At 42.5% G+C, this 24286-nt stretch overlaps 1 protein-coding gene across 3 annotated transcripts; it reads left to right on the top strand.

The window, feature by feature from the left end:
• The first annotated feature begins 1416 nt into the window (after positions 1-1416).
• MANSC1 (MANSC domain containing 1) lies at positions 1417-24286 on the top strand. 3 transcript variants are annotated; one of them, XM_023741580.1, is made up of 4 exons: positions 1417-1470; positions 7807-8129; positions 11051-11191; positions 22146-24286. In XM_023741580.1, the coding sequence occupies exons 2-4, from the start codon at positions 7907-7909 to the stop codon at positions 23078-23080; spliced, it is 1299 nt and encodes a 432-aa protein (XP_023597348.1). In that variant the 5' UTR covers positions 1417-1470; positions 7807-7906; the 3' UTR covers positions 23081-24286. The 3 variants fall into 3 exon arrangements, with proteins under 3 accessions (XP_023597348.1, XP_023597347.1, XP_004387377.2); XM_023741579.1 differs by lacking the exon at positions 1417-1470 and adding an exon at positions 1531-1848; XM_004387320.3 differs by lacking the exon at positions 1417-1470 and adding an exon at positions 1531-1954.

Below are 24286 nucleotides of genomic sequence, written 5' to 3'. Positions count from 1 at the left end.
AAGTGATGATGGACAAGATTTCTAATTTTAACAATTGGTTCATGTCAATAGCAAAACATTTCTGTAATCATTATTTTCACCAATGTCCTTTGTTCACTGTCATAAGACTGAAAAAAAAAAAAAATCACTTCAATGATACCAGGTGCATTGTATTACAACACTAAATCTGAATGAAGTTCCTAAGTGGAGAAAGTCTACTTTGTGCTCAGCTCTGGACTACCTGGTGTAGGGGGATTCAAAGTATGTGGTCTTTCTATACCATGAACCCTCAAGTGTGTCTATGCAGAAATAAAAGGCCCATGTACATAAGTCTCTTGCATCAGTGAAATCCCTGCAATGGGAAATCGCTCTGGAGCTTCCTTTCCGTGGTAAACCTTTGAAACCAAGCTCTTGCAACATTACTGTAATGCAAGAATAGGTAATTCTCTGGACACAGCTAACAGAGTTACTGTCAAACAAAGGCAGTTGTTTGCGGGCCTTCTGTGTCAACATTTGCCTCCTGTAGCTATTGGTTTAAAGTACCTAGGGTGTAGCTTGGCTCTAACAGGCCTAGAATAATCCACAATTGCACAGTGCTTTAGGTTTGAAAGCTTTTGCACACCAACTAAACCAGGAACCAGTTGCCCATTGAGTCATACTACCGACAAGTTATGTCAGTGGTTTGGTAAGATTGCATTTGTTTGTTTGTATACGGGGAGGAAGGAGCCCTAGTGGCACAATGGTTAAGATTTCCGCTCCTAACCGAAAGGTCAGCGGTTGGAATCCATCTGCCGCTCTGCGCGGGAGAAAGACATGGCAGTCGGCTTCCTAAAGATTACAGCCTTGGAAACCCTATGGGGCAGTTCTACTCTGCCTACTTGCCAGCAATGGGTGTATGGGGAAGAGGAGGGGATCAGTGATTTAGAAACCCACTTCTACCACCTAGGTGCCCAGTGTCGTTCTTGCTCATTCACTCAATCAAGAAATACCTTTTAGTTAAATATTTACTGAGCAGCTACTGTGTACCAAGCACTGTGCTAAGCGTCAGGGACATGAGGTTAATAACTATAACAGAACTCGGTGTTTTTATATACTGATGAACAATGAATCTTGTAGAATTCCACATGCCTTCCTTGAGACTTGATTTGCACGTAAGAATTGCCAACCCTAACTGAAGATGCCTCCGATTTTCCAAACAGAAATTCTAAGTCTCATAAACATGCCCAAACAGAATGAATGATAAACTCACGAACATCAAGAAAATGCTCTCAGTGGTTGCCTCTCAGGAAGGGAACTAGGAGACTAGGACCCAGGAGTGGGAGGCCGATGTATTTTTCACTGTATCCATTTTTGTTCTGTTTGACTTTTTTACCACGTGCATATGCGCGGGCCCCCGCCTCCGGAAGGTGAGATGGCGTAGCTGCAGAACCTCCCGCAACCACCAGGCTCGCGCCCCCTCCCAGCGTCCACACCCGCGGGTCCGAGGTTTAGGTGAGTGGGGTGGAGGCAGCGGGGAACGTGCGGCTCTCTCGAGGGCTCAGCGCTGCCTCTGAGCGCTTGGAGCCACCGCGAGGAGGGGCGCACGACACCCTCCCAGGTGCCAAGGGAACCACGCTCGATTTTTCAGGGAAGCAGCTCCGGGTTGCAGGGCTGGGCGGCAGGAATGTCCCCTCCCGTCTGCAAACTTTCCGAGGCTGCAGCGGAAGCAGGAACTTGCTAACCACAAATCAGCTGGGCGGGTGAAGAAGCTGCGGAGCGTCCTCTGCAGCCCTCGCCAAGCTCTTCCCGTGGGTCCTCTGGTCCTTCGCCGTAACGCCCTACGGAGCTGTCCTCGCATTCGGAGGGCAACAGAGGTCCTCTTGCCGTCAGGTAAGGGCGACTCCGCCCTCCCCCCAGACCGGCAGCTGACAGCGTTGTCACCTGCTGGAAGATCTGCACTCCGCCTTTCTTGGGGCCGAGACTCCTCGACGCGTAGGTGAGCATCTGGAGGACCAGGCTGGGGGCGAATCAGGGGCTGGCCAGGACCTTTGCGTCGCTGCAGTATCCCAAAGGGGATCTCCAGGCAAGCCCAGAAGCATCTGTCATAAACAGCACTGGCTCCACGTTGTCATCAGAAGGAGAGGCCGAAGAATAGTTCAGTGAGCAACTTATATTTCCTGAAAGGAAAGGAAAATTTTCCATCTTAATATGGTTTGATCTCATCTATTCATTATTGAACCTGCTAATTGTCTAATGCTCCGTAGGGTGTATGTGTGTGTGCAGTTATAACCATCTTGATAGATTAGATTATGCTGGGAATAAAATCGTTTCCAGTATTTGACAATTATGTATAAATACGTTTTAGTGACTCCAGTAAGCAGGCGTTAAGCTCAGGTACTTCCTCTCCTCTCACCTGTATCTTTTTCCCCTTTCTATTGATAGAATTCAATTCGACTTTGGACCTTTAAGACCTAAAGACATATCAAATAATAATGATTAGAAGAATTTATGTACCTAATATTTGTTGAGTATCTTCAGTGAAATAACCTTTTCAGTACTTATAGCAGCCCTTACTGAAACACAGCTCCTGATACGCTCCCCACCCTCTTGCATAATTCAGGTTTCTTTGCAAAAGTTTGAGGAGAGACTATGTCAGAATCCATTCAAAGCAAAGTATTGGCCTGGTTTTCTCTTTTGTTTCCCTAGGACTAGAAAAGAGACTTACAAAGCATGCTAGCGTAGTAAGTAATTCGTGTGCTGGGATTCTTAACTTCGGATACTCAAGGTGTCCATGGACAGAATTCAGGAAGCCTGTGAACTTGGGTGGAAATTTTTATTTTGTCACTAATCTTAAATGTAGAATTTCCTTGAAGAGGAGTGTAGGCACCAAGCCACAATAGTATGAGCAGTACCTGTGATTTGACATCAGTAGAAATCACAGGTGGCCCTGGCTGGCACAAACTGTTAAGTGCTTGACCTCTAGACGAAAAGTTGGTGGTTTGAACCCACCCAGAGATGCCTCGGAAGTCAGGCCTGGTGATCAGCTTTTGAAAGGGCACAGCAATGACAACTAACAACAAGAACAACAACAGAAATCACCAAACCCAAAACCATTGCCATAGTAACTCATAGTAACTGTATAGGACAGTAGAACGTAACCACTGCGCCACCAGAGCTCCTACAGAAATCACAGATAGTTTCATATCGCGTTACTTGTTGCAAATATCAAGAGCTACAGCTGCTAACCAAAAAAGGTTGGCCGTTTGAATCCACCAGGCACTCCTTGGAAACTCTATGGGGCAGTTCTGCTCTGCCCTATAGGGTTGCTATGAGTTGGAATTGACTCGGTGGCAATGGGTTTGGTTTGGGTTTGGGTTGCAGATATCTCTAGATATGATCTACACTCAACCAAAAAAAACAAAAAACAAAAAACCGTTGCCATCAAGTCAATTGTGACCACATGTGTTACAGAATAGAGCCGCTCCATAGGATTTTCTTGGCTGTAATCTCTGCACTGCTGTGTGGGTTCCAACCAACAACCTCTAGGTTAGCAACCCATCAAAAACCGCTTGTGCCGCCCAGAGACCTTTATACTCATTCAGCACTACAAAACTATGGCTGATATTAGACATGCCTTTATTATTTAATAGATTGATAAGAGGCACATGTTATATTACACAGTAGTTTTTTAAGTGAAAATGGGGATTATAATGGGATCGATACATTAGGTTCTTGTATTAAATGACATGATACACGTAAAGTGCTTACATAGAGATGGCATGTGAGAACACACGATAAGTGTTATGGTTTTATTATTTACATAAGTTGGACATAACAGCAAAGAAGATATTAGACTTGTGTTCTATCACCACATACTTTGATCATATTTGTTTTTTGTTGTTATTGGTGATGGTTTCTTTTTTTATTATTATTCACTAAAGTCTGCGGTTTACATCAGGGTTCACTGTTCGTTTTGTACACTTGTATGAGTTCTACCCTGTCCCATAGGGTCGCTATGAGTCGGAATCGACTCGATGGTAACGAGTTTGGTTTTTGGTTTATAGGAGCCCTGGTAGCACAGTGGTAAAGAACTTGGCTGCCAACCAAAAGGTTGGCAGTTCGAATCTACCAGCTGCTCCTTGGAAACCCTGTGGGGCAGTTCTACTGTCCTATAGGGTAGCGCTGTGAGTCGGAACTGACTCAATGGCAATGGGTTTGGTTTGATTTAGTTTAATGATACACGATGTTGCGCATCTTTTCATATGCTAATTTACAATCTATATGTCTTCTTTGGTGAGGTGCCTGTTAATATCTTTTGCCCATTTTTCAATTGGGCTGTTTGTTTTCTTACTGTTGAGTTTTAAGTGTTCTTTGTATATTTTGGATACAAGTCCTTTAGCAGATATGTGCGTTGCAAATACTTTTTCCCAGTCTGTGGCCTGTCTTTTCATTCTCTTAACAGCCCCTTTCACAGAGCAGAAGTTTTTAATTTTAATGAAGTCTAAAGTATCAATTTTTTTCTTTCATAGATCATGATTTGGTATTGTATTTAGAAACTCACTGCCAAACTCAAGGTCACCTAGTTTTTGTCCTTTGTTATCTTCTGGAAGTTTTATAGTTTTGCATTTTACATATTGGTCTGTGAGCCATTTTGAGTTAATGTTTGTGAAAGATGTAAGGTTGTGTCTAGATTTATTTTTGTGCATGTGGATGTCTAGGTGTTCGGCACTGTTTGTTGAAAAGACCATCCTTTCTCCACTGAATTGCCTTTGCTTCTTTGTCAAAGATCAGTTGACTGTATTTGTGTGAGTCTATTTCTGGGCTTTCTATTCTGTTCCATTGATCTATTTGTCTATTATTTCAGCAATACACCACTGTCTCAATTACTGTAGCTTTCCAGTAATCTTGAAGTCAGGTAGTATCAGTCCTCCTACTTTGTTCTTTTTCAGTATAATGAATTGATATTGACTATGGTCTCTGAGCCATCAATAAGTTATTATATTTAATGTATGCTTACTGTGCCCTAGCTTCTTGCTTTGATATGCCCAAATAGGCTGCTCATGTGAGCTAGGTTGATTATTGGCACCTGTGAAGCTCTAACATCCTGTCACCAGGTGGTTAGATCTGTTACTAGGTATGTGAGCCCAGGAGTCCATTTACTTTTCTTGTATGGATTCAGCTCAGGTGCCCAGAAAGTCAGTCATCAAGTGTGTGGTGCAGGCTGTCACCTACAGTCCTAGATGGGCAGGGGTGATTGGAGTAGGCACAGGTATCTGGCTGCAGTAGGGGGTCACGCACTGAGCAAGGCAGGGGGCTGACAGCTGCCCCTGAGTGTCTGGGAGGAAAGTGTGTCCCTGTTCCCTAGAGTGCGTAGGTGAGTGGGTTTTGTAGCTGGACTATGGGCACCCAGTGCTGTTGGGTGTAAGGACTGGGAGACACCACTTATTCTTGGATCCCTGTTGTAGGTGGCTAAGTGGCATGGGTGGAGCCACCAGTCCTCAGGCCCCTGATGTGAGTAGGTGAGGACCCTGCTTAAAGGGCAGAGCAGTGTCAAATGTCACAAACCTGCCACTCCACCATACAGCTGATACAGTGAAGTTAGGCTTCAGGTATATACCCTGTTGTACTGTGGTAATTAGGGCCTATGCTGATGAAATGGGCCCACACAGGTCTGTGCAGGGGTGAAAGGAATTCAAAGTTTGTGGACCCTTTATGCCTCTGCCTAGACAAGGGAGCTGTGCCTATCCTGAGTTTCCAGTTTAGGGGAGCTGGCAGATTATTTTTTTCCTGTTTGTTAATTTCTTCCCCCTCCAAGGCCAAGAGAATGGCTCAGGGCATGTGAAGGGTCCTACTTCCGGCCCACGGGAGGGGGCAGTCCCTGAAGCCAGCCCAGGACCGGTGCAAAGCTGGGAGGGAGTAGGTAAATGGGAAAGGTTCTTCCCAAATGGGGTGTTTTTTGATGCATGCAGTAAGTTAAATGCATGTACTTATCTTTTGCCGATTGAGTGCTGCTTTTCACTGGCTCTGGAGGCCTGAGCAGACTCTTCACTGCTTGGTCTCTCCCGACGTGGAAAATGCGTCCTGAACACCACTGCTTGCTCACCACGCACACCAGCCAGTCTGGCCCGCAGGGCGCCGGCTCCCGCAGGGTCAGGTCTGGCAACTCCTCGCTGCTTCTGAACCGTCTCTCCCTCCCTCTGCCACTCAGTCCAATTCCTCAACTTTGCCTTTGATGTTCAGGGTTCCTAGATTGTCACAGATAATCAATTCACTTGTTTTTTTGGGTCTTTGTTGTAAGAGAAACCACTGGAGGCATCTGACTGCTCTGCCATCTTGGCCCCACCTCTCTTTTTCCGTATTGTGTTGGCTATTCGGAGTCTTTTGCTTTTCCATATGAACTTTGGGATCATTCATTGCTGGAATCCTGATTGGGATTGTATTGAATCGATAGATCAAGTTGGAAAGAACTGACATCTTAATGATATTGAGTCTTCTTAGCCATGAACATTTATTTAGATCTTAGATTTCTTTTATCTGAGTTTAGTAGACACATTTGTATTTTAAACTGTTTTGATAATTACATATCAATATAACTGGAATCCTTTGTAGTCCTATATATAGGTAGTCCCCAACTTACGACATATTTGAGTTATGACGAACTACACTCCCAATCATCTTTTTTTTACATCTTATCATTAGTAATATGTACTACATACAATGTTGCAGTGTATAATTTACTGATGTTATCATTCTCATGCCAACCCCTAAAGACAAATAAAGATTGGATTTATAAAGATACTGATAATAAAAGGCAATAATAATGAAAACTTAAAAAACAAAACTAGGTATTCGACTTAACGTCAGAACTGACTTACGATGGAGTCGTCTGGAGGAAACCCTGTCGTAAGTCGGGGACTACCTGTATTTCATTTTATGCATTTTAAAACATTTCTATCAGAAAAGATCCTAAGCTTCACCAGATGACCAAAGGGGTTCGTGTCCAAAAAAAGTAGAGACGTGATGATTCTGCTCTAGGTATTACTCAGTGAACAATTTGTATTCTGGAAGTGTGGAGGTGGATGGGTGGGGATAGTTTCTGGCTTTGCTTTGTCAGTTTCACACTTGTTCTTCCTAGAAGAATCAGCTTACCAGTCAAGTTGATATTATACGCAGTGTGACTTTTGTGTTTTAGAGATGTCAAAAAGAACACCTGCCCCTAAACTTTCCCTCAGCTGAGCCAGAATATTCCCCCTGCTGACTAATTCCTAAAGTTAGGTTATTATAGTTTCCTATCTCTGGTTTGATACTTAAGGAGAGGTATCAATAAGAAAGATAGCCTCAGTTTTCTGATCTATAAAATGAGGAAAATAGTGGCTTTTATACATAGTTAATGTAAGGATTAAGTAAGGTAATTCCATGTACATCACTTAGCGCAATGCTGTCTGTTGTATCTGAGAAAAGAAATATGCCCAAACCTATTATCCCTGCTTCATCAAGGAGTAGAGATTGTGTGTCCTTTCTCCTTTATCTGGTTAGGAGACGCAAGAAGAGAAAGGATTCTAGAACTCAGAGGTAGGCCTCTTCCTTCATAGACATTTGTCAGATTTTAAGCATTAATGGGATATTATACATGTTTGTGTTTATTAATTCTTTGCCAATTTTTAAATGAAAAGTTGTCTCAAATTTTTTGAAAGTGAAACAAATAAAACATACTTGTTCGTTTCTGTCCTTTTACAAATTGTAAGTGGGTAGTTCTTGTTGACTCCAAGGAAATGAAATGTTTCTTCCCTGGGTTTGTTGTAAGAAGCACAACTCACTGATGATTTTCTGTTTTGATTTTGATTCTAGAAAGCAATCCCATCACCTGTGCAATCTTCTTGAAGCAAACTAAGACCAGAGGGATGATCACACGTGACCTTTGAAGATCAAGAGTAAATCGAAATTTAAAATGCTTTTCAGGGAAGAACGAAGGTTGACTTACACTTTTCTAATAATTTGTTTCCTGACACTGAGGCTGTGCACCAGTCAGAACTGCCCCACCAAGAGTCTAGAAGATGTTGTCATTGACATCCAGTCATCTCTTTCGAAGGGAATCAGAGGCAATGAGCCCATATACACATTAACTCAAAAAGACTGCATTAATTCTTGCTGTTCAACAAAAAACATATCAGGTAAATAATAATCTTTTGGCATCTGCTCATTCCACTTGCTGTGTGACAAATAGCTTCTTGATGTCGCTGAATAGTTTCTACCAGTTATTCTCAATCAGGTGGGTGGCAAAATCACTGGAGATACTTATCCACAGTGGGGCCATTGGTGGATCAATGGCAGAATTCTTGCCTTCCATGTAGGAGACCTGGGTTCGATTTCTGGCCAGTGCACCTCATGAGCAGCCACCACCTGTCTATCAGTGAAGGTTTGCTTGTTGCTATGATGCTGAACAGGTTTCAGTGGAGCTTCCAGACTAAGACTGACTGGGAAGAAAGGCCTGGCGATCCACTTCTGAAATCAGCTAATGAAAACCCTATGGATCACAACGGTCCGATCCATAACTGTCATGGAGATGGTGCAAAATCGGGTAACATTTCATTCCATTGCACTTGGGGTTGCCATGAGTTGGAGACCTGCTCAATGGCAGCTAATAACAACAACAGTAACACCTTGTCCACCAGTGTGTCCTCCCTCCCCTAAGCTGGAAGTTACTGATGAGTGTGTGTGTGTGTATGTCCTTCAGGTGACTGGGTAGAATGAAGATTGAGAACCACTGGTGTTATGTTCTAGGAGGCATCTGCGATACTGAAAATAAAAATCCTTTTTTAAATGCCTGGATGCCATCATCATGGAGTATTGAAATATTGTGTGATATTACAAAGAACGGTTATTAACAGGGAAATGCAGTTGAGATGCAAAATAAAATTCTAAACTCAGAGGGAAAATCAGTATTTGACTTTTAAGTAGAAGCCCAAAACCTCCTCTTGATGTCCCTTCCTAGAGCTGATGGCACAGGCCGGATCTTGAAGCCACTGGCCACTAGGCAGTTGCAGCTGTGAGGACTTAAGGGGCACGGGAAGTCACTGAGTCTGGCCCATTCACATGACACAGCAGGAAATCAAGGCTCCGAAGTTTGAACAATGCCTTTGCATATTTTGGAGGCCCTGGGTGGCACAAAAGGTTAAGTGCTAGGCCACTAAATGTAAGTGGTTCGAGTCCACCCAGCGACGTCTTGGAAGAAAGTTCTGTCAATCTACTTCCAAAAGATCACAGCCATTAAAAACCCTATGGAGTGCAGTTCTACCCTGAGACATACGGGGTCGCCATGAATCAGAGTTGACCTGAAGGCAACTGGTTTTGTTTTGCAAAGGAAGTGTATGTGTAAGTGAAACAATGATCGGCCTTTAATTTTGTTTGTGACCCTGTTGTCCTAATTCCCAAAACGCAAAAGCTGAATGTATTGAGTACCTAACACTTTGCTAGGGGCTGGAGAGACAGCAGTGTGGATAAGACCTTGCTGTCGAGGAATGTAGAAGAATTAAACACTGGACTAGTGACTCTTACTTAACCTATTAGTCAACTAAGTCAGATATTTATTACTCTTAGATCTTTCTTTCTTTTTCTTTATATAATGGTCTTCTCAAATTGGGCGTGTGTTTTTGGACACTGTTTATAGAAGTAATTTATGGAAATTACACAGATTTTGTTTAAAATTTTAGCTGTCCTTTAAATGTTGATATCAGCATATGAATAAACATCACCCGCAAACAGAACTGCATGCTATCAGCTTGAGTATTTCCTGGCCGCTTAGGAAATCCTGCATTTTCCTAGTTCCATCATAGGCTTTTGGGAAAAAAAAAAAATGAGGTTTTGTTGCTTTATTCTATAAGCAAAGGTACCATTGCTGCTTTATTGTAAGCAAAGGTGCCTGTGGGCCTCTGTGAATGGATCTTAGGCTGTTTACTGAGCAATAGTTTGAACTGATTAGGGTTCACTTTTGATCATTTACTCATAGCCCTGGACTCCAGAGAAATGCACGTAAACGCAGGGCACACAAAATTTTGCATAAAGCTTGGGGAGTTTACGAACTCTCCTCTTTACCAAAGTGCCAAAAAAGAATAGTATTGCGGAATTATCACACTGTTGAAAAAAAAGCTAGAGTACCTCTCTTGTTACCTGGGTAGTAGAGAAATGACAAAATAAAACCCCTTCGTAGATGCTGTGAAGTCTTGCTCCCCATGAGAAGGCAGAGTGGGGGAGCCAGGGTTGACCCTTGAAGGTTGCCTTACTAGAAGTGGTTATGATGGCTGGCAGAGCACACATTTTTAATAATTAGCCTATGTGTCCCCATAGCCTTCAACCTTACCACAGATACACTGATCCCTATTTTAGTTCAAGGATCACAAAAGATGTGAGATTTTTGTGCCAGATTGAGGCCAAAGCCAATTCTAAGCCACAATGAGTAGAGAGAATAATTTCTACTGGATGGAAGAGACAAAGAAGCCAGAAATGAAAGTTAAGAGTGAAAAGCAAGGAAGGAAAATAGAAAAGCAGAAATAGTAAGGAAGAGGGGGAAAACGGGAAGGAAAGATCGAAAGAATAGTTGTGATAAAAACTGACAGATAAACTTTGTATTCCGTACACTAAGATCCTTTATGGAATGACGCATATGTATGATGATTAATTTACGGACCCCACCCAAGAAAGCCAGGCTTATGACTTTATCAGTGTCTGAGATGCCTCCTGGATACAAGAGATAAACGGGTTAAATTCACTTCTTAAGTCTTAACTTATAAGTCATATCATCTATATATATTTTAATGGCTATTTTAGCAAATCGAAGGCTTATTTCTAAAGAATTAAATGTACTATTTAAAAACTGGTTTTGCCAAAGATCACCTTCATTCAGATTTTAAAACCTAGTGTCTTTAAAAATTGCTTTAAGTGATTAAAGGAAAAGGAAATGATTCAGCTGTCAGCAAGCAAGGGAACAGAGGTGTTTGTGTTGGACACCAGAATAAATGAAGTTCTTCCTGCTTGCCCTACTCTTTAGAAAATACTGTATCAAGCACGATAATGCACATGAAACCTTTCTTTGCAGGGGACAAAGCATGTAACTTGATGATCTTTGACACTCGAAAAACGACTAGACAACCCAACTGCTACCTATTTTTCTGTCCCAGTGAGGAAGCCTGTCCATTGAAGCCTGCGAAGGGACTCATGAGTTACAGGATAATTAGAGGTAATAAAAAGGTTACTCCTTTTCTTCTGTGATTGAAATTATTTAAGGACATGGTTTATGTGAAAGACTTCCTACCAGTCCAAATAATGCTACCGAAAGGGGTCACAGATATAGAGGCATGCCAGAAGAGATCACGGTTTAAAATTCAGTGTATTAAAGCACATTTTTTTTCTAAATGATAGCATTTTTTTGTGTGTTTTGGTGAGATAAAGAGGCACACAGACGTTTTATGAAAACGTTTAAAACAGCTCTCTAGAACCATGTTGGCAACAATGGAATACGTTGTAGGTCTCCAGGATGACTGTTTTGAAAGGGGTAAGACCCATGTGAATTTTACAACTCTAGTGTATTTCCTATGAAGTTATTGTTAGTTTATAATCATATTTGCAACCAAACTCACTGGATTTTATTATCTAGACCTGGAGGGACATTCATTCAACAAATACTTATTGATCATCTATCATGCACTGGATTCAGTGCCAGGCCCTGAAAATACAGTCTCCATGCTCATGGAGCTTACATATTACAGATAAAAAAATTAATATAATTATTTGAATATGTCTTGCTGAGATTTTGGCTTGTTAATTTTTTATGGAACCGGATGAAATGCTTTCCTTTTATGTTTTAGAAAGTCTTTGTCATTATACTCTTAATTGTTAATATTAGTCTTAGTTCATTTATTCAATAGATAACAAACATTATTTAGCGTCTACTATGTGCCTGTGGAAGGAGCCCTGGTGGCGCAGTGGTTAAGTGCTCGACTGTTAACCAAAAGGTTGGCAGTTTGAGCCCACCAGCTGCTCTGCAGGGGAACAAAGACCTGGCAGTCTGCTCCCATAAAGATTACAGCGTTGGAAACTCTATGGGGCAGTTCTACTCTATCCTATAGGGTCTCTATGAGTCGGAATTGACTCGACCGCAACGGGTTTGCTTTGGTTATATGCCTGTGGGGTTTACAATTAATTTTACCCAAAGAATTTGGACTTTTTCCTTAATTCCTGAGAAACAACCTCCAAAACCATGGAATTTCCCTAGTGATTGCAGTCTTTGTTAGCCCCTTAGGCCTCCTGACCATACGTACTGTTACGGATTGAATTATGTCCCCCTAAAATATATGTTGTAAATCTGAAACCTTATGCTTGTGGTTACAATCCCATTTGAGAAAGGGTTATATTTTATGTTAATGAGACAGGATTAGTGTAGGGTGAATCTTTAGTCAATCTCTTTTGAGATATGGAAGGGACTAAACAAGCAAGCAGAGGAGACATGGGGGAAGACTGATGCCAAGCCACACAGAGATCTCTAAGGAACCAGGAAACAAGCTGAAGAGACAAGGTCCTTTCCCAGAGCTGACAGAGAAAGCCTTCCGCTAGAGCTGGTACCCTGAATTCGGACTTCTAGCCGCCTAAACTGTGAGAAAATAAATTTCTGTTTGTTAAAGCCATCCACTTGTGGTATTTCTGTTATAGCAGCGCTGGGTAACTAAGAATTTGGTACCGGAAGAGTGGGGTGCTGTTCTAACAGATACCTAAAATGTTGAAGCAGTTTTGGAATTGGATAATGGGTGGAGACTGGAAGACTTTTAAGGTGCCTAATAGTAAAAACCTAGATTGCCTTGAAGAGACAGTTGGTAGAATTATGGACATCAAAGGTAGTGCTGGTGAGGGGTCAGAAGGAAGTGAGGAGAGCTATAGAGAAAGTCTCTATCGTCTTAGAGAATACATATGGTGCCAGCAACAGGATATTGCTAGAAATATGGATGTTAAATGTGCTTCTGGTGAGGCTTTAAAAGAAAATAATGAACATGTGATTGGACTGGAGGAACGGTGATGCTTTCTATGCAGTGGCAAAGAAGAACTTGTCTGAATTATGTTCAAATGTTTGGTGGGAGGTAGAACTTGTAAGTGATAAACTTGGATATCTGGCTGGTGTGATTTCTAAGCAAGATCTTAAAGGGGCTGTGTGGTTTCTCCTTGTGGCTTTTAGTAAAATGTGAGAGGAAAGACACGGATTTAAAAATGAACTGTGCAAATTGAAAACAGAACTTAAAGATTTGGAAAATTCTGTTGTATAAGCTAACTACACATGTCCTAGAACTTTCACCAAGGACGTGGCTATGTAATCTTTGTTAAAGAGATTAAGTCTGTGACTGATGGATCTAACCAACTACCACAGTAGAAAACCCGTCAGCTTAGACTAAAGGGGACAGAGAAAGAGCGAAAAGAAAGAAAGTTGTCTGTGTCTTGGAATTCTACAGGCGGGAAACAGGCCAAAGGAGCTACGTCTGTTGTCCTCCAAGAGAAGAAAAGGACCATCCCTGGAGCTGCTGGAAGATCAGCAGAACTGTTGGAAGGAGCACGGGAAACAGGGCCTTCTTGGTTTCAAATGTTGGGGCCAGGGTCTCCTGGATCTCAAAGGGTGGGGCCACAGCCTCCTAGGTTTCAAAGAGTCTGATCTTCGCCAACTCAGCTCAAGAGTGTGGGGCTGCTGTTAAGGTGTGCCACAGGGATGGGGCCACTGCCCAAAGCTGAGGAGGCAGGGCTGCCGTGCCCAAGGGACAAAAGAACGGGTCCTACCAGGGTGGAGGGGGTGGGGTCGCCACTCAGTTGGACTAGGAGAATGGGGCTGCCCAAAGCCAAGAGAGTAGAGTTTCTGTCCCAGTGGGCTTGGGGGGTGAAGCTGAAGCCCAGGGTCTAGGGACCTCTACCTAGATTCCGGAGGATGTGGCCAACACCCAATGTCTGGAGAGCGGGGCTTTTGCCCAGATGGTCTCAGAAAACAGTGGATTATTTTCAAGCCTTGAGAGCTAATGCAATTTGTTCTGCTGGGTTTTGGACTTGTTTGATGCCTGTTATCCCTTCTTTCCCTTCAGTCTTTCCCATTTGTAATGGAAATATCTGCCTTGTGCCTGTTCTACCATTGTACTTTGGAAGCCGATAACTTATAGTCTAGATTTCACGGGTTCTCAGATAAAGAGGAATTTTGCCTCAGGTTGGAATATGCCTAAAGTCTCAGCCATGTTTGATTCAGATGATTCAGAAGATAAGATTTTGGACTTGGAGTGGATTTAAGACTTTGGGGTGAGGTGATGGGGGGAATGTGTTTTGCATGTGGCAAGGCATGAATTTTGGGGGGCCAAAGGGTGATATTTCAGTTATAACAGCACTAGATAACTGTCATAGTTATCTAGTGCTGCTATAATAGAAATACCACAAGTGGATGGCTTCAACAAACAGAAGTTTATTCTCTCACAGCCTAGTAGGGTAGAATTCCAAATTCAGGGTGTCAGCTCCAGGGGAATGTTTTCTCCCTCCGTTGGCTCTGGAGGAAGGTCCTTGTCATCCATCATCCCCTGGACTAGGAGCTTCTCAGGCGCAGGGACCCCAGGTTCAAAGCACGTGCTCTGCTCCTGGTGCTGCTTTCTTGGTGGTATGAGGTCTCCCTGTCTCTCTGCTTGCTTCTCTCTTTTATATCTCAAAAGAGATTGGCTCAAGACGAAATCCAATCTTGCAGATTGAGTCCTGCCTTGTTAACATAACTGTCACTAATCCCATCTCATCAACATCATAGAGACAGGATTTGCAACACATAGGAAAATCATATCAGATGACAAAATGGTGGACAATCACAAAGTACTGGGAATCATGGCCTAGCCAAATTAGTATACATATTTTTTGGGGGACATAATTCAATCCATGACAATAACTAAGACACCTACCTAACAGATTATGCTAATGAGGTGACTCTTAGGTGGGGGCTGGCCAGACCAGAAAGACCCACCATGTGATATCAGCCCTACCTTGCGTTGGGGGATAGGGGACTGGAGGTTGAGTTCAATCACTTGAGCAATGACTTGATCAAGCATGCCAACATAATGAAGCCCAGTTAAAGCTCTGGACACTGAATCCCCATGAGCTTCCTGGTTGGTAAAAGACATTGGTGCTTGGGAGAGTGACATGCCCCTTTTTTGGGACATGGAAGCTCCACATCAGTACCCTTCCAGACCTCACCCTATGCATTTCTTCACTTGAATCCTTTTTGCTTTTTGCTATAATAAAACTGTAATAAGTATAGTGCGTTCCTGAGTTCTGTGAGATGTTCTAGCAAATTATTGAACTGAGGGGGTGATGGGAGCTAGCAATCAGATGTAAGGGGAGCCTGGGGATCCACAAGCTTACTAGTATACTGAGAGGGTAGAGGGAAATTTGTAGCCAACAGGTCAGAAGTGAGGGTGGCATGGAGACTCACAAACTTGTGGCTGGTGTCTGAAATCTTGGGTAGACATGGCAGTCTGGAGAACTTGTGAGTTCTGACCTACTTCTGGTAGTTAGGGTCAGAGGAAGAAGTACTGCATTTGTAGTTGGTGTGAAAACAGAATTGATTGGGGTTGGATTGGCCCAATTTAATGCCAAACACTTTTAAAGCTCAGAGAATACAACACTAAACATGAAAAACAAGGCTATCACTTCTGTAACTTATGTTTTAGGGGAGTGACAGATGATAGTAAGTAATCATAATAAATAAATAACCAATGAAAATATGATACAGTCATAAATGCTATGCAGAGAATTGAGATAGGACAATGTAATAGATAATCACTGAGTGGGCTCACTCGATTAGGTGATCAGGAGAAACATCTGTAAGGAGATGACCCCTAAGCTTTGATTTGAACAGCAAGAAGGAGAAGATATGAGAGGATTGTCAGAAGATCTTCCAGGCTGAGGAAGTAGCCTGTGTCTTGGCTGGGTTCTCTAGAGAAGCAAAACCAGGGAAGCATATATATATATGTATATATACCAAACCTGTTGTCATTGAGTCGATTCCGACTTATAGTGACCCTATAGGACAGAGTAGAACTGCCCCATAGAGTTTCCAAGGAATGCATGGTGGATTCGAACTGCCGACTTTTTGGTTAGCAACCGTAGCTCTTAACCACAATGCCACCAGGCATATATACATATATATAGACACAGAGAGAGATTTCTATGAAGGAAATGGGTCATGTGGTTGTAGAGGCTGGAAAGTCCCAAGTCCCTGGGTCAGGCTTCAGGCCAGAGGCTTCTTCTGACTCACATAGCTGCAGGGACTGACAAATCCAAGATCAGCAGGTAAGATGGCAGGCTGCTAGCTCAAGTCCCAAGAACTGGAGGTCAGATGATGATGAGCCAAATGCAGAACGCAGAGCAGAGCTAAAGCCAGCAAGCCTCGCCAGAAAGTCCATATGTATTGGATGTAGTCCACACCCTCGAGGAAACTCCCTTTCAACTATTGGCTGCTCACAGCAGATCTCATCGTGGAGGTGATTACATTATATCAGATCTCATCATGGAGGTGATCACATCATCATATGACTGCCAAACTACATCATCACTGCCAAACCACTGAGAATCATGGCCCAGCCAAGTTGACACACAACCTTAACTATCCCAGCCTGTTCAAGCTCCTAAGGTAGAATGATATTGAAGTGTTTGAAGAGCACTCTATCCCAGTGTGGCTGACACATAGTGAGCCTTGCGTAGAGTGATACCAGAGAAGGGCCAGATCACATAAAGCTTTGTAAGCCAGGGTGTTGTGTTTAGGTGCCATTGAGTCGATTTTTGACTCATAGAAACCCCATGTGTACAACTGCCTCATAGGGTTTTCTAGGCTGTAATCTTTACAGGGGAGTCCTGGTGGTGCAGTGGTTAAGAGCTTGGCTGCTAACCAAAAGGTTGGCATTTGCAATCCACCAGCCACTCCTTTGGAAACCCTATGGGGCAGTTCTTCTCTGTCCTAGAGGGTCACTATGAGTCAGAATGGACTCGACAGCAATGGATTAATCTTTACCAGAGCAGATCGCCAGGTCTCTCTTCCTGGGTAGGTTTGAACTGCCAACCTTTCAGTTAGCAGCCAAGCACTTAACCGTTGTGCCACCAGGGCTCCTAAGCCAGGGTAGGGAGTTTTCATTTTAAGCGTGTGTTAGGATGGAAGTTTTTAGGCGGGCGTGTGACATAGTTTAGTAAAGGTGGCTTTTCAAAGCTCACTGTGGCTGTTCTTTTGGGAGTGGACAAAGATGCAGCAGCAAGAGGGAAAGCGGAAAGACTAGTTAGGAGGTGGGGTGAGATCCAGGTGAAAGATGATGTTGTAGACCAGGCAGATGGTAAAAGAGAGGGAGAGAAATGGACATGTGGACTGTTTCAGAGGTGTGGTTGACAGGACGTGCTGGTGGAGTGGATGTGGAGTACAAGGCAAAGAGAGGTGTCAAGGCTGAGTCCTAGTTTTGGGCGAGTGACTGGATGGATGGTGGTATCATATACTGAGTTGGGGAAGGTTTGAGGAGAAGCAATTTGAGGATTGGGTGGTGGAATAGAGTCAAGGTTCTCTTTAGGCTGCATTAAACGCGAGTGACTCTGGGGACTGATAACTGCCCAGAGTCCCTGAGCACTGACGGCGTCGTCCTCTGGGTAAGGCTATGTCTGAGTCTTGCCCATGAATGGAGAAAGCCTGATGTATCAAACACTCCCTTAAACAGGAACACGAAGCACGATTATTTGTGTAACTTCTCCTGGATAGTGATGTAAGCCCAAATATACAGGCAGTCCTGTATTGCAAACGAACTCTACTCCTAAGTCTGTCTTTAAGTCAAATTTGTACATAAGTCGGACAAGTTAGGTACGGTTTGTATCTAATGTCAGTTGGTCAAATGTTTGTCTTACTGTATAGCATATAGTATACCTTTCTATACATAAAAAAATTACAGAAACACTTCCAGATACACTCAAATGTCTTTAACATAATAATACAGTAATGATAATAATAAGGAGCCCTGGTGGCACAGTGGTTAAGAGCTCGGCTGCTAACCAGAAGGTTGGCAGTTCAGATCCACCAGCTGCTCCTTGGAAACCCTATGGGACAGTTCAGCTCCGTCCTATAGGGTCTCTATGAGTCAGAACTGACTTTAGGGCACCTAACAACAATGAAAACAATAATAATGTTTTGATGCGCATTGCAAGCCCCGCCCATTTGTTATTAACGAACCATACCTCAGATTTTTAGGTTGGTTCCTGACTATGAGTTGTACGTAAGTCAGACCTTTGTAACCTGGGGACTACCTGTAAAAAGATACGGCACAGCACAAATTAGGCTTCTCGGAGTACTCAAGCCCTTATCTTGCACGGACAGTGCCATGTCCTCCTTCTGCTCTTTAGAGGTTTCGGTGGCCAGGGAAGCTGCCGCTAGTCTGTAGGAGGCCTTCACTCTTGCTGCCTGTTTGTATATACACGTATACTCTCGGCCGAAAACACTGAGAACCTATGGTGTAGGTATGGGCGTGGCTCTCCCTGTTCCCCTTTGATCACTCGGCACTTGCAGAGCCTGTTGAACACCCCGGGTGGTGTCCCGCAGGAGCTGAATATCCCAGTCTGAGTTTCCAAGGAGAGGCAAAGGCTCAAGACACTGACTTGAACGTTTGTTCTCCTCTAGGTGCTCCCATGGTTTGAAAGTTGGACATCACGTTCCACCTCCGTTATCCCATCTCACTGCCTCTCCCTCTGGCCTTCCTTCCCCTTGCAGTGCCTATTCCTCATGTCTGTTTTCTATTTCACAATTAAAGCAGACTGTTACAAAGATTATAGATAATTCAGTCATTGCCCTTTTGAAAAAATTATACTAACGGAATGACAAAACAATTAAAAAACAAGGAATAAGTATTAGTATGAAGCTATTTATCATATCATTAGCTTAAAAAGTGAAAAAGTAGAAGTGGCATAAATTACCAATTGTCAGGGAATGGTTGGGTAAATTAGGGTGGATCTGCTTGAAGGAATACCGTGCAGATATTAAAAATAAGTTTTGGGCACATAAACAAAATTCAACCTAAATTTCAAGTGAAAAAGACCCAGTTGTTTTGCAATTACATGAAAATACATTTTTTTACCTTAAGGGATACAGAAATAATAACAGTTGCTAGGATATGATGGTAGAAATGATTGTTGAATTTGTTTTCTGTTTTTTACAATTCTTTTGTAATATTATTGCTTTTATAACGTCTATATAAAAGGGGAAGTAAGTGACAAAGTTTCTCTCCAGTGGAAACGGGAGAAAAGGGAAGTTGGGACGTGCATAAACCTTTTAATGCAAGTGTGACGAGAATGAAGTGGAAAAAGAATACGACCGTTCTTGTAGTAGCCACCAGGGGGCGTCATTAGCCCAGAACAGGTTGGTTGCCATCTATGGGCAAAGGGGGACCAACCCTAGACATAGTGTGCAGTGGGCTGTTTATATCTACAGGCTGTTTACAGTTGTATTTGTAATTCAGAGTATTTATTTATTAATCTGTCCGTGTTAATAGATTGAGATTACCCCATTAAAACGAATATCTACCTCCTGTTTGGAGTGAAATTAAATATAGATATCTGTTTGATGGTTTGTTCCTGGATGAACCTATTTCCTATAACTGATTGACTAATATTTACAGACTAAAAGTTTGAAAGATGACAGTGGATTCTGTTCATTCTTCAAAACCATTGCACTTGGTATCCTTTTTTTTTTTTTTTTGGCAGCTTTGTGGTATGTCCTTTCTGCTAAGGGCTGGAAGAACAGGGGAATTCAGAAATAGAATAAATTGGGAGTCTGTTTGCTCAGCTGGTTTCCAGTAATAGTCTGTCCCTAATTTTTTTACTCAGTAAAGTCGCTTGAAAATGCAACTTAAAGAGCCGAGGGCTGTTTCCCCTGAAAGCACCACGCCTGGATGGCAAACATCAATGAGTGAAGTAAATGGAGCAGGTGTGGCGGATCCCCGTGTGGTTCTGGGATCTTTGCCAGTAGATGGATCTTATCAAGAAACGGGACTAGCCCTAGCTTTGCTTTGTGAGTTTGCATTCTTGAGAAGGAAAACAGCTGTTTTGGCCATTTTTGCCAATGGCCTTATTTAAGTTCTGATTTCACACATATCACAGAACATTTGTGTATTAGTCTCTACTTTTTTTAAACTTTACAGTGAATTATGTTGACACCTGCTCTTTTCTCACGTATCAGCTTCTACCTAAAAACAGGTTGTTGTTCTTGCTGTGTGCCATGGAGTCGATTTTCGACTCATGGCAACCTCATGTGACAAAACAGAACTGCCCCAGAGGGTTTTCTAGGCTGTACTTCATTGTGTGAGTTAAAACTACCAACCTTCTGGTTAGCAGCTGAGCACTTAATCATTGCACCACCAGGGCTCCTTTACCTAAAAATATAGTGTTTCTCACATGGTTATGCAATGTCTATGAATGTGATATCACCCTGTAGCAAAAATTTTTTCTTGAGCATTATTGGAGGAAAGAGGAACTTAAGGGATCCAAGCTCTATTTTAGAGCAGAGTGCTGTATCTAGAGCAGGGGTCGGCAGCCTTTTTCTGTAAAAGGCCAACTAGTAAGAATTTTAGGCTTTTCAGGCCAGTATTTTAGGCTTTGTGGGCCAAGTAGTGTCCTTGTAGCACAAGAGCAGCCATAGACAATATGTAAGTGAAAGAGCATGACTGTGTGCCAATAAAACTTTATTCATGGACACTGAAATTTGAATTTCTTAAAGTTTTCACATTTCACAAAATATTTGTCTTTTGGGTTTTTTTGTTTTTGTTTTTTTTTTCAACTATTTAAAAATCTAGAAACCATTCTTAGGTGATAAGCCAAGCAAAAGCAGGAGGGAGGCCACTAGATTTGGCCTGAGGGCCGTAGTCTGCCGACCCCTGTCCTGGATGGATTAATAAGTGATAGTTCTAAAGGATCTCTTAGAGGTGTGGCGCTTAGAGAGTAGGCAAAAGATGTTACAGATCTGAAGTTGCTTCTGGGTCTCCTTGTTTAGGAGAGAGGAGAGTAAGGTCTAGTTTAGAAAGCAACAATGAGAGAAGTCAAGGAAGATGAGGCGGAAAAGGCCAGGGGGAGTGAGCCAGTAATGCTAGGAAATTCCTCCGCTTCTTTCCTGGTGTTTTCTGCAGTTCTCATCTAAGTGAAGTTGTTAGCTAAGTAGCCAAGTAATGTGGAGCAATTCAGATGATCGTTCCTGGCACCCGATTAACAAGTCTTTTCTAGATGAGCTGTGAGAAACAGTGTGTGTGTGTCTTAAGAGCAAAATTCTAAATAGTCCAGCATGAGAAGGGTCTGGAGTCGGTTCCTCCTCAGCTATCTGATTTTCTGCTCTTTATCTTAGCAATTTTGGCCAAAATTTCTAGCACATCATGAGTTTAAAGATTATTCCTATTGTTCTCAGAACCTAAGACATTGGCTCTAAGATTTCAGTTGTCATGTCCTGCAGGACTGGGCCTCACACAAGCCTCTTCCTGCCAGTCCAGCTCTTGCTGCTGCAAGCTCAGGCCGGTCCTCTTCCTGCCCACATCCCCCTGCCCAGCTTTCCTCCCTGGCCTTGACCAGGTAACCGTCCTCATCTCCCTAAACCTCTTGCTGTCCACACTGAGCTCCTCTTTGCTTCCCTCCTTGGGTATTCGAACTCTTCCTTAATTTGCCTGATCCACCTTCATACATTTCTATTCTCTTCTGTCCCATCATCCTAGAAATAAATCACATTATCATCTGGTGGAGAGGTAGTGTTATCAGGTTCTGATTTAGCAATTTGTATTTTTCCATTTTGCAAAAGTTTCAGTGAAATATCAAGCATCACAAGTTGGAGATTTATTGAACAAGCTGATGTGTTTGTAGTTTTTAAGCTACCTTAGCATGGAGATGGAGTCCATTTGTGGTGCAAACAGTTAACATGCTCAACTGATGACTGAAAGGTTGGTGTTTTGAGTCTACCCAGAGGTGCCTTGGAAGATAGGCCTGGCGATCTACTTCTGAAAAATCAGCTATTGAGAACCCTGTGGAACACAGTTCTGCTCTGACACTCGGGGGGTCACCGTGAGTCAGAATTGACTCTATGGCAACTAGTTTAGCATGGAAATATTTAAGTCTTCTTTTTATTTTCTTTATGTTTTCAGATTTTCCACCTTTGACCAGAACTGACTTGCCACGTCAAGAGCTAGCCCAAGAAGATTCTCTCTTACTTGACCGGTCTTCACAAGCAGCCGCTTCCACACCCTCTCATCTGACAGCTCATTCAAAGCCCCCTGATACTTTCTGGAAAGATAGAGTTTCTCAGAAGTTTGGGTCCTCAGATCACTTGGAGAAAGTATTCAAGATTGATCAAACGAGTACACAGCTTCCTGTTTATGAAGAAAAAGGCCAATCTCAGAGTTCACAGTTTTCCCCAAAACAAAAAATAGTTCATCTGCTTCTTGAAAATGTGACTGTCTTCCCAACTACAGAGGCTGCTGTTTCTCCACCTACCGTCTTCGTTACTCCAAACCCTACAGTTCTCCAACCCACCATCCCTTCCATGAGACCTGCTCTAACTTCTCAACCACAGCTGGTCACTGCACCGCCACCTGTTACGACCATTACTTCTCAGCCTCCAATCCTTGTTTCTACAAATCTTACACAAGCTATGATTCCACGCCAAGCCAGCATGACTACAACAGCAGTTCCAACTACCCCCTTTCAGGCACCTAAAGACTTGAAAGTCACCTCGGAAGTGGTGCCTTCTAGAGAAATGTCTAACCTGCCTTTGAACGTTGGGGATGCACGGAACTTCACTACACTTCCTCGATCAAATGTGGATTCCTCTTTTGCAAATAAAACTGCTGCCCAGGAAAATGGGAAGGGCAGCCCAGGCAGTTCCTCACAGAACAACGTTCCACAAAGTCAGTCTGGCTTTCCCTTTGAAAAGTGGCTCCTCATGGGGACGCTGCTGTTTGGTGTCCTGTTCCTGGTGATAGGCCTTGGCCTCTTGGGTAGAATGCTCTCAGAATCCCTCCGCAGGAAACGTTACTCTCGACTAGATTATTTGATCAACGGGATCTACGTTGACATCTAAGGACGAACCTAGATGTCTCTTAACTTGTTTAGTAACTAGTAGAGCAAATGCATGCTTTCTGCTAACTCACTAATCTTAGCAGGATGTTGTATTTTGAAGGCAGGAAAATTCCCCCTACCACTTTCTTTGTTTTTCGAGGATGAGGGGGAGAAAGAACCAAATCAGGTAATATGGATGATCTGTGTCTAAAATTTTAGCTAAAAACAAAGCTCTACCTAAAGTAATAAAGTAAATTGCCTTATAAAATGAAGACTCAACTGGCTGTATGCGAGGGAAAATGGTTATGATTTCTAGGTTCGTTAATATTTCTGGTTCCAGATAAAGTCAATTGTTTATGATGTTAGTTCTAGTGGATTCACTTTCCTTTTATATGAATTCCAATAAAACTTATTCCAGATGTATTTCCTTCCAATTAAATATTTGAATAATTCTTTTGTTATTCAGCAATGTTCTTGAGGGTGACATGTCCAGCTGGATAACTTTCAATTAATTCCCACCAGCAAAATGATTAAAATGATGAAAATACGTGCTTCAAGCTTAAATGACAAATAACCCCCCTTTTTCCCATCAGTGAGCAAAGAGGTTCCTTTGGGAGAATTCTAAAAGAATTCTAGCCCACATAGAGACGGTAAGTCAATTCTGATAAATAGGCAAATCCCTTTCGGGTCTGTTCTAGTTAACTTTTTTTTTTTTTTTAAATAATATAATATTGTATGAGCCTGCTTATTTGAAATATCTAGACTAGGCAAATGCATTGAGACAAAAGCTTATTGGGGTTACCAGGGGCTTGGGAGGAGGGAGGAATGGGGAGTTACTGCTGAAGGGGCACTGAGTTTCTGTCTGGGGTTAGGAAGAACTTTTAGAAATAGATACTGGTGATAGTTGCACAACATGGTGACTGTCATTAATGTCATTGAATTGTACACTTAAAAATAGTTAAAATTAGTGAAGATGAGAAGGTCGGGGGACGGGGAAACTAGATTAATGGAAATGGAACAACCAGAACAGGAATAACAAGAATGTGTATGAATTGTGAAGAATGTAACCAAAGTCACTGAACAATTCGTATAGAAATTGTTGAATGGGAACCTAAACTGCGGTGTACACCTTCACTGGAAACACAATAAAATATTATTTAAAAATAAAAAGACAACCTAGAAAGTAAATCCAGAGCTTCCACCTGATAATTTAGTGAAGTCAAATGCA

The sequence above is a fragment of the Trichechus manatus genome, unplaced genomic scaffold (genome assembly GCF_000243295.1).
Source record: "Trichechus manatus latirostris isolate Lorelei unplaced genomic scaffold, TriManLat1.0 scaffold00184, whole genome shotgun sequence".
Taxonomy (NCBI): Eukaryota; Metazoa; Chordata; class Mammalia; order Sirenia; family Trichechidae; genus Trichechus; species Trichechus manatus.
The sequence above is the reverse complement of the archived record's forward strand: the minus strand, read 5'-3'. Positions and strand labels throughout refer to the sequence as shown.

Excerpts from the sequence above, each read along its gene's own strand:
- MANSC1 (XM_023741580.1), top strand. The coding sequence starts at position 7,907 with ATGCTTTTCAGGGAAGAACGAAGGTTGACTTACACTTTTCTAATAATT. Across the intron at positions 8,130-11,050 it reads TTCAACAAAAAACATATCAG|GGGACAAAGCATGTAACTTG; the intron begins GTAAATAATAAT and ends CTTTCTTTGCAG. Across the intron at positions 11,192-22,145 it reads GAGTTACAGGATAATTAGAG|ATTTTCCACCTTTGACCAGA; the intron begins GTAATAAAAAGG and ends TTATGTTTTCAG.